This window comes from Vigna unguiculata, chromosome 9 (genome assembly GCF_004118075.2).
Source record: "Vigna unguiculata cultivar IT97K-499-35 chromosome 9, ASM411807v1, whole genome shotgun sequence".
NCBI lineage: Eukaryota > Viridiplantae > Streptophyta > Magnoliopsida > Fabales > Fabaceae > Vigna > Vigna unguiculata.
The window spans coordinates 35,036,230-35,046,012 of record NC_040287.1 but is presented as its reverse complement, the minus strand read 5'-3'; the positions used below and the strand labels follow the sequence as shown (position 1 = coordinate 35,046,012).

At 30.8% G+C, this 9,783-nt stretch overlaps 1 protein-coding gene across 2 annotated transcripts; it reads right to left on the bottom strand.

Moving 5' to 3' along the window:
• Positions 1–4,060: 4,060 nt before the first annotated feature.
• LOC114163755 (14-3-3-like protein) lies at positions 4,061–6,225 on the bottom strand. Of its 2 annotated transcripts, XM_028048060.1 has the most exons (5): positions 5,609–6,225; positions 5,142–5,264; positions 4,546–4,662; positions 4,407–4,456; positions 4,061–4,350 (listed from the first exon to the last, which is right to left on the bottom strand). In XM_028048060.1, the coding sequence occupies exons 1-5, from the start codon at positions 6,092–6,094 to the stop codon at positions 4,218–4,220; spliced, it is 909 nt and encodes a 302-aa protein (XP_027903861.1). In that variant the 5' UTR covers positions 6,095–6,225; the 3' UTR covers positions 4,061–4,217. The 2 variants fall into 2 exon arrangements, with proteins under 2 accessions (XP_027903861.1, XP_027903860.1); XM_028048059.1 differs by having other exon boundaries at positions 4,061–4,456; positions 5,609–6,224.
• Positions 6,226–9,783: the final 3,558 nt, after the last annotated feature.

Below are 9,783 nucleotides of genomic sequence, written 5' to 3'. Positions count from 1 at the left end.
GTAGTTTTCTGAAGTGATTGATGGTAAGTATTGATTCTCTTAGGTTTGAAAGTGTTCCTCTAATTTGTGTTCAGATTCTTGAAGTTGAACTATATGGCTTTTGGCAAATGGAGTCTCAGATTCCATTAGTGTTAGAGTGTTTCTTGCATTCATGGTAGATTAATGACTGAATTTTCCTCCACAAAGGTTGATTTCTAGAGAAAATAACACTATGTAATCAGTGTGGACTGAATAAGTCAATTTGAATTTTCTTTTTCCAGTCCGGCAAGTACCTGAAGGTTGTTGTTTGTGTTGTAATTTGTCAAAGGACACATCACATTTGTTTACACTGCTTTTTCTGTGCAGAGATTGATTCTTTTACTGATAAAAACACATGGTGGGTCTTCTGTGCTGGAGATGAACGAATCCTTTTGTAGGGAATGAATTTTTGCAAATCTTAGTATCACAACAATAAAGAGTGATAGTACAATATCTTTTTCTTTTAATAAATTGATTTATACTTTGTAACATAAAATCGATGAACTCGTAATATAAAGGGGGATAATTCTGTGGTATTTCAGCCTTGTGTAACAATAAATAGCTCAGTTCTAACCAAGAATTTGCTTATCTTTTTCATGTGAATGTAAAGATATCCGTTAAAACGACATTATGCAGAGATCATGATATGCTTGAACTCGGATATTTTTCTTCAAAATAATACTAAAAATAACGTTCAACAATGTGGTTGTATTTTTTTTTTGCATCACTCTACATCGTAAAATTCAACCTACATTCAAATTTCTTCACCCAACGCTTAGTTATTGACAAAGGCTGGCATGAGCTTGCAGAGAGATAGAGCCATGCAGGAGCGGAGACTGACCCAATAAGAACCATGATTTTTTGCAGACAATTTTTAGTACATTTCAATACGCAATGTCTTATTTCTTTTACTTACTTGCCAAAACATTAATTAATGCTACTTGCATGTGGCTTCATATTTTCAGAAAAAATATTTGTTTATTGATTTTTTTAAAAGTAACAACCAATAATATTATATTGAAGTGATAATAAATATAAATAAATTTTAGAATAAAGTAATAATATATGAAGTGGTATAGCAATTGTATATAATACTAACAGTTTCAAAATATCATGACTCTTGTTTTAATAGAACTTGTTTACTTTAATATATCTTGTCTTTACTTTTATTAGTAAAGTTGTGACATTAAGGTATAAGGTATTTAAATGTATTTTTGAAGTACTTTTACTTTAAATTTTTAATATAATTGTGTAATTTATACTATCTTTATATATTAAAAATTTATATATATTCTTTTATTTTGTATTATTAATTAAAATATTTATGTGTATATATTTAAATATTAATAGTGTACCATACCTAGCCGAACTCAATCAAGTAAACAATATACATACCAAAACCGCCTAGCATCTGGTACCCGGATACCATCGACACAAAGTCATCTAGCCAGGTAGCCGGTCGAAACCGACTACTTGTCTAGAAGGTTAACTAACATCAATGCCCCGCCTTCAATAAGCAGCCTCCAGGGCCTGTTTTGGGGCCCAAGTCAAAACCCGGCCCATGCAATGGTCAAACGTCATTAATATTCTATAAATACACGTGGACCCCATCATTTAAAGGTACGCATTCATTAATTGTTGATTTGACTCTTTGAGAGCTTTGACTTACTTGAGCTTCGGAGATTTTTCTGCAGGTAACCCCTCCTGGGTTCAAGCCGACATGTATCGAATGCGAAGAGGCCAACTGAAGAGATAACGGACTACAGGGTAAGGTGACACTCGTGCCTAACTTATCTTATTTGTCCCTCTGCAGGAACAAATAGAAATAAAAAAGTATTTTTTTAATATTTCTTTTACACCATCTTTTTTATATATATATATATATATATATATATATATATATATATATATATATATATATATATATATATTTGAATAATATTTGAATAATATCGCGACATTCATGACTAAGTGGTGTTAATCTTTATTCATTAGAAATATAAAATAGTAATTAAAAATTGCCCAGTCTTAAAATATCTATTAAAAAAGTTGTATTATTAAAAGATCTATTAAAAACATTAGTATTATAAAAACATGAAAATTCAAATTTTAAATTTTACACATGAAATAATTGCTGTTTTGAAATGTTTAAAAATTATATTTCAAGATTTGTTAACTTCTAAAAAATCAACAGAGTTCTTTTATACACTTTTTTTTACCTCAAAGTGATGAAAATATCAACTAGATGTATGTATAAAATTAAAAGAAGGAAATGGTTGAAAAACAAATTATATAAATAATAACTTAGAGTAAAAAACATGATTACTGTATAAATTTTATGTAATGGAATGTTAAGTATGTATAAAGTTTGTATGCATTTGAATATATTTACCACACAAGATGATTGATTTGGAGGTGATATACTAGTTCGTTTGAACGAATTTGAGAGAAATAAAAAGGAAAGAATAACGAGATCATTCCCTCTATTGTGAGAAGTTTTGAAGACGATATAAATGAGATTAAATTATGCCCTCCCTTCATATTTTATTTTCTTAATTCAATTTAATTTCTGAACATCCTCAATTTAATTCACAAGCATCTTCAATTTAATAAAACTTGGAAAAATAATTATTAATTTTATTTTTTTATTAATTTTTTTTATAAATTTTGTTATTAAAATGTATTTTGAATTTATTTATTTTAATACTTTTTATAAAATAAATCTAACTTATCTATTTATAATTTAAATTATTTTGATCATCAAAGACAATTTGATATTTTTATTTATTTATTTATTATAATTAAATGACTTACAATCTTTCACAAATTTTACTTCTAAATTCTTTAAAATAAATAACACAAATTTCATTATCTAATCCATTAATCCACTCAAATTCATAATTTCTTTTCGTTTTCGAATCGATCTTTGACACGCAATTTGTTTTCCCATTGACCATCTAAATTTTTTGATTATTTTTTGATTGATGTGTTACTCTGTAAAATCAGAAAGGAAATAAAAGAGAGATTGTGTTTTATATAGAGGAATACAAAGATAACAGGCTGGAAATGGTTCAGCCCAGTAAGAGGTGGACTAAGATCTTCAACAGCAATCCAAGAAGACAAGGTGGCCTTTTGGGCTGATTGTATTGGTGAACGGATAAACTTGTTCTCACCAGTCAATCATACATCATGATGCAGTGATTGATGGGCTGTCCAGGGAAGAAAATCAATTGGAATCAGATAGCATCATTTCTTTCTTCAGTTCTCCGCCAATAATTCTAATTCTTTAGAATGCTGTAGTCCAGTCTCTATCCATCTTTAATTTGATTTATGAGTCCTCGTAACACATTTATATGTACATGTAATCCAGTACTACTCAACCGTTTATGTCAAAATAGTAGAGAAGGCGACATCAATCAGCTAAGGAGGGGGCTCTGACAGGAAAGTCTAAGCTTTATGTCATTCAGAACAAAACAGTTTGTAACTTTTATGAATGAAATAAAATGATTCCCACTCATGCATTTAGCTTTCATTATTTTTCATTTCTCAACAAAACATTTTTATTATTAATTTTATTTCTCTGGGTCATTTTATATTTATTCATCATACTTTTCATCAATCAAAATCTAAATTTTCTTACACATTCATGAACTAAAATTTGAAAGTTATAAAAAATGAAAGATTTAATATGACACCTGTAAATCTATGATTTCAACCGATTCTAAATACAAAATGTTAAGAAAGTAATAGGAACCGTTACTATTAATTATTTTTATTTGTTTAAAATTTAATATGAACCGTTACTTTAAATTGAGGCACCAACTAAACATTAAATGACTCAATTTTGATAAAAATCACAACTAAACTTCTATTTGACCAATTTTACTATTTTGAATATTTCATAAACTTTAAAAAACGATAAAAGTATAGAAAACATTGCTAGAATTGTTAAAAATACAAATCAACAATCATTCTTTCAATACCATAATTAGAAATTAAAAATCCAACGGACAAATATAACGCTCATCAAGGAGTTCTTTAGTGACCTCGAACAGCAGACCTTCTATTTCAGAGAATGAAATGTACAATCCTCAGAATAGTTAAACGTACAAAACCATAAACCAATTCCAACAAAACACATCAAGTTGAGAAGAGAATCTTAAAATTCCAATTCCATAAAAATAAAAACTTCAGTGTCCTTAATAAAATAGGCAATTTGGAAAACACTTGAAAATGGAAGGACAAACTAAAACGGCCCAGTACATCCACAATTCATAACAGACATGAATGCCTAAAATTCCAGCACCAAAGATATAAGCAACAAACACCTCCCTTCAAAAAGATATAGAGGAGAAGTTCAATTCTAATTAGCAGTAAAACATCTTTACTGATCATCCTGTTTCGGTGCTGCTTCTTTAATTTCATCTGCTCCGTCATCCTGAAAGCACAGTAAATTTCATCAATAAGTTGTTCATAAGAAAACGAAAAAAACGCGATGGACGAGCTTTGGCAAACTAAAATCAATACCTGCATGTCCGAGGTCCAAAGGGTGAGGTTATCACGAAGCAGTTGCATGATCAAAGTGCTATCCTTGTATGACTCCTCTCCCAATGTATCCAATTCAGCAATCGCTTCATCAAAAGCCTAGTGCATATCAAAAGGATAAAGATTCCGGCATGAGTTCGAAATATGCCATCAAAACAGAACATCTCATAGTAAAGTTACACAGGTCAGGTACCCCATATACAGTAGTCAAGTATTGATCGATTGTTGTATGCGACCTATAATTTTAGACTTCCAAAACTTCATTGTGAAATCCAATAAACATTATACAACGCATTCTAGCTACAGGTAAAGTATCAACAAGTGTACAAAGCAAACTCCCTGTTCCATATTTAAACGCTAGAATCCAACAAGTAACATCATTGTTGCTTTAACATTAAAGAGTTACAATTTGGACTTGACATAATTATTAATGGACAATAATAGCTGCAGATTTCACTGCAGGGGGCCCAATTCCATCCTTTTCCCCGGAAAACATGGAAAACTCTGCTCAAAATATAGTAACCACAAACATACATAGCAAAACAAAGGCCATAATATTCAGTTTCTCTAAATCTAACCTGTTTTGCAAGGTTGCAGGCACGATCAGGAGAGTTAAGGATTTCATAGTAAAACACGGAGAAGTTCAGAGCAAGGCCGAGCCTAATTGGATGAGTTGGAGGCAGTTCGGCATTTGCAATGTCCTGCAAAACAACGAAACACGTTAATACATCAACAATAAATGAAAAGATAGAAAAGAAAATCGTTCAATTCAAATTGTTCAGAATTTAAACGCACAGATATTTCATACGCAGTTGCAAAAGATTAGCATTTAAAACTAATATTAGCGAAAACATTTACGACAATGAAACAAATCATGCTTAACCGCTCCACAAAACCGCACCGACTAAATCGTGCAGATTTCACAGACAGGTTAACAAAATCGTAAAATTACAAGTCACAAACGGAAATCTAGATAATAAATCGAACAGATCTGAATCACGAAATCGGGATAATAAGAAATTGAAAGGAGAAAAAAAAGGCTAACCTGAGCGGATTTGTATGCAGCGAGAGTGCTCTCGGCAGCCTCCTTGCGCTCAGCGCCGGTCTTGAACTCGGCGAGGTACCTGTGGTAATCGCCCTTCATCTTGAGGTAGAAGACCTTGGAATCGCCGGAGGAAGCAGAGGGAATAAGGCGAGAGTCGAGGAGTTTGAGAATACCGTCGCAGATGTTGGAGAGCTCGGACTCGATCTTGGATCGGTAGTCGCGGATGACGGAGACATGGTCCTCGTTGCCGCGGCTCTCTTCCTTCTGCTCGATCGAGGAGATGATGCGCCACGAGGCACGGCGCGCTCCGATGACGTTCTTGTAGGCTACGGAGAGGAGATTCCTCTCCTCGACGGAGAGTTCCTCGTTGTCCGCGGCAGCGGACACCTTCTCCATGAACTCCACCATCTCTTCGTAGCGCTCGGCCTGCTCAGCGAGCTTCGCCATGTACACGTTCTCTTCGCGAGGCGTAGGAGCGGCCGCCATTGTGGAATCCTGGAGAGAGAGCGAGATCTGGTTAGGGATTAGAGAGAGACAGAGAGAAAGGGAGGAAACGATGAGGGAGACGGAGATCGACGAAAGGGAAAGGGTGGTTTTGAGGGTCTTGCGTCCGATAATTGCGTTTTGAGAAGCGTGGGTGGGGTCGTTTTGGCGATCGAATATGGACCGTTGGATGGGGATTTTTATTTGGAAATAATTTTAATATCTGAAAATTGGAAATTCCGTTGTAGTAATTTAAAATTTAAATTCAAAATAAGGAAAAAGAGACAGCTGTCATTGACACGGGATTTTGATACTCTGTGTTGTTGTTGTATGGCGAAAAGGTTGGTGAGTCTCTCTCTCTGTCTCTCACGCACACTCTGGCATTTACGAATCTCCCTTCTTTTTAATTCATCTACGACCAGGAATAATATTCGTTTTCGTTGGTTTCAAAAGTTTCAACTTTGAATGAATTGAACCAAAAGAGTTGGCCATTCAAAAATTCAATCATGGCTAATAGGGAAAGGAAAAGGAATGGGCTGGGTTGGTTGGTAATGGGCCCATTTTAATATTGGATTCGACTAGGCCCTTAAAAGTGCTTTTCACTGTATCTTTTCTTCTTCTTTTTATTTCTCCGGTCCTCGTTAATTAAGAATCAACAAAAGTGGTAGGTCACCATAGGCATTACGCACTACTCTGCCCAACCTGCTCTGCGCTCGGTCTTTACTTAATAAAGCTAGCTACACAATTTCCATATAAAACATTATGTCACCCTAGCAACCTCTTTCAAATCAATGATCAAAAAAATCAAACCAAAATTATATTATATAATTGTTTGATGAGAAGTGGATTGCGAACTGTTGGACCCAATCAGAAGTTAAATGAATAAGTCGGTCAGAAAAGTCAACTGCTAAAATTATTTACTCCTTATATTTTAAGCACAATGTTTGGAGAGTTATGGTGTTGGACCTTATCAAAGGCCAATTAGTAAACCTTCTTAAATGTGGCCAATTCGTAAATAGAAGCATTCACATTATTGTAAACTTTATTCTTTGGAGGACTGTGCCTTTTGGCCCTAAAATCGACTAATGAGGCAATTGTAGATCACCAATAAGCCTATCTTAAATATACATATATATAATCTAACACACCATAATTTATATAAGGATATAAAAAATATTTAGAAGTAGAAGTGGTCTTTAATAAATGGAATTTGAATATTTTATTATTAAAATACAAAGTTTATAAATGAAAAAGAAAATTTAGTCACCGTTTCTTTTTATAAACACCATGATCTCTCTATAAACTATTATTTTTTCTTTTTATGTCTCCTCTCCATATATTTTTTTTTTCACACTCTCCATCTCTTTTACGATCTACAATAAAAGTTCTAGCATATAGTACAACAATTATGTCTGATCAAAACATCTGAGTTGTTCATCCTTTACTTTTTTTTTAGAGTTGTTTTGAAAATTTAGCATGATAGATTGAGTGATTCTTGCATGTGACATGTTTGAATTCAAGATGAATTTCTAATTGTTTAAGAGTGTAAAAACATGTTCAAATTATTATTTGAGTTTTTTTTTTTAGTTATTGCATCTCATGTGGGTGAAGTTTTTTAGAACTAAGGAAACCTAGTTATTTTTTGATAAATATTATAAGTTAAATGATTTGTTATAAGCAGAACATCAAAGTCTAATTCAACACATAAGTCTTACAAAAAAAGAGTGAAGTGCCTATGATGACATGATGACACGAGAAGTTAAACGTAAATTTTATATAAATATATATATATATATATATATATATATTCATTCGAGAATGAATAGTATAATGTAATTGTTAGAAGGAGGTGTTACATGTTATTTTATTCTTAAAATTACTAATATATTTTTGAAATGTAATAAAAATAAAAATATTTTTCTTAAAATTAAATATCTTTAATATTGTTCTTAGGAATAGTCTAGATAAGTTTGTTTTTGAAGATAGATTTGAAAAAATGGATTTAGGAGAAAGAGAAGTAAAAGTGATATTGTTTTTGTTTAAGATGGATTTGAGAGAGAGTCAATAAATAAATTTAGGAAGATTTGAAGGTAAAATTTAAATTATTTGTTTTAACGTTTAGGAAGGGATTTGAATGTGAAATTGAAGAGAATTAAAAAAAAGATTTATAAAAATTTGTGAGTGATTTAGTAAATATAATAAATAAAAAATATTTTAAAAAATTAAATATAAGATTATAATTTTATCCTTATTATTAAATTTGATATTTATTTTTCTAATTATCTTTCATTCAACGTTTTTTCTTCATTCACAGTTCTCTAAATAGAAATTCAACTCAAAACAATTATTATATACTAGCATAAACAAAGGCGCGATCACATTTTTTACATATACATGATATTAGTAGATGATGATATTGTCATGTTATTAAGTTAATATATAAAATAAAATTATATTTATAAAAATAAAATGGAATATATCAAAAAAGATGAGAGAATAATGATTGATAAATAGGAAAGAGATAGACAATTTTATAAAAAATTTGTAAAAATAACAGTCAATTTTCAAAAATTTAATAAATAATTATATTTTAAAGGATAAAATTTGAAATTTGAAATGTGAAAAAAAAGAGAGAATTCTCTCATTGTTATAGATATAATATATATATATATATATATATATATATATTAATAAATTATGTTTATTTTGAAGATATTTCGTTCGATTTCTTTACAAATATCTTCAAATGCGCAAAGAAAGAAAGAAAAAAAGAGAGTAAAAAGTACATTTTCTGGTACTATTACTTCTTTTCTTCTCTTTCCGCCCATCACAAATCTGTCTGCATAAGCAAACAAATTGCAAATGATCAATGATTTAACAATTGATACTAGTTGAAGACAAATAAGAATCTATATATAATGAATTTAAAAGTACCAACAATTTAGCAAAATTACACCAATGTATTAATAAAAAATTAGGAAATTAAGGAAAAAAAATACAAAATTTGAATAACGAACTTTTGATGAAGAAAGTTAATTATAATATTAGAAAAAAAGTTAACTACAAAAATAAATGAAAAAACAACAACAATATTCTAGTCCCTGGTCTTTTAATAATTATAATATAATAATCATTTATTTAAATGCAGAGCTATTACAAAAATAAAATAGAAAAGCCTAAAAGCATAAGAAAAGTTTTTATTATCTTTTAGTATATCTTAAATAATCGATAAAATGAAATTGACCAATAAAACAAAGGGGAAGTGTGTTTGACCAAAAACAAAGAAAGAGGGAGAGAGAGGGTTCAAGTGTTTGACTATGTTCTATTAATTGTTGTGTGGCCTCTTTGGTCGCTTTGTCTTTAAAACGTTGTCCTACATCATTGCTTTCCACTACTAGCAGGATGACATCAACATCAAAGAAGGAAAAATGCAAATTTTCAGTGGCTGTTGGTTCAATTTTCCATCTAGTTTTGAAGTTGGTTCAGTTCAACATCACTAATTATGGTGATAAATTTTAGTAGCGTTCATTGAAACCTTTCAATTGTAATTTGTAAGGAGTGACCTTAAATGCAAACCACATCGTGTTGCCTTTCAAGTTTCTTGTTCAGAATATAACTTTTCTTATAGCATGTGCATCTCAGTTGATTAATATTAATCCAAAAAAAAATCAAACGTATCAATACACAGTGAA

Bases quoted from the DNA above. Each gene is read 5' to 3' on its own strand.
- LOC114163755 (XM_028048060.1), bottom strand. From the start codon at position 6,094: ATGGCGGCCGCTCCTACGCCTCGCGAAGAGAACGTGTACATGGCGAAG. The intron at 4,457-4,545 runs GTATTGATTTTA...CTGTGCTTTCAG, and splicing joins TTTGGACCTCGGACATGCAG to GATGACGGAGCAGATGAAAT. The intron at 4,351-4,406 runs GTAAAGATGTTT...ATCTTTTTGAAG, and splicing joins GCACCGAAACAGGATGATCA to GGAGGTGTTTGTTGCTTATA.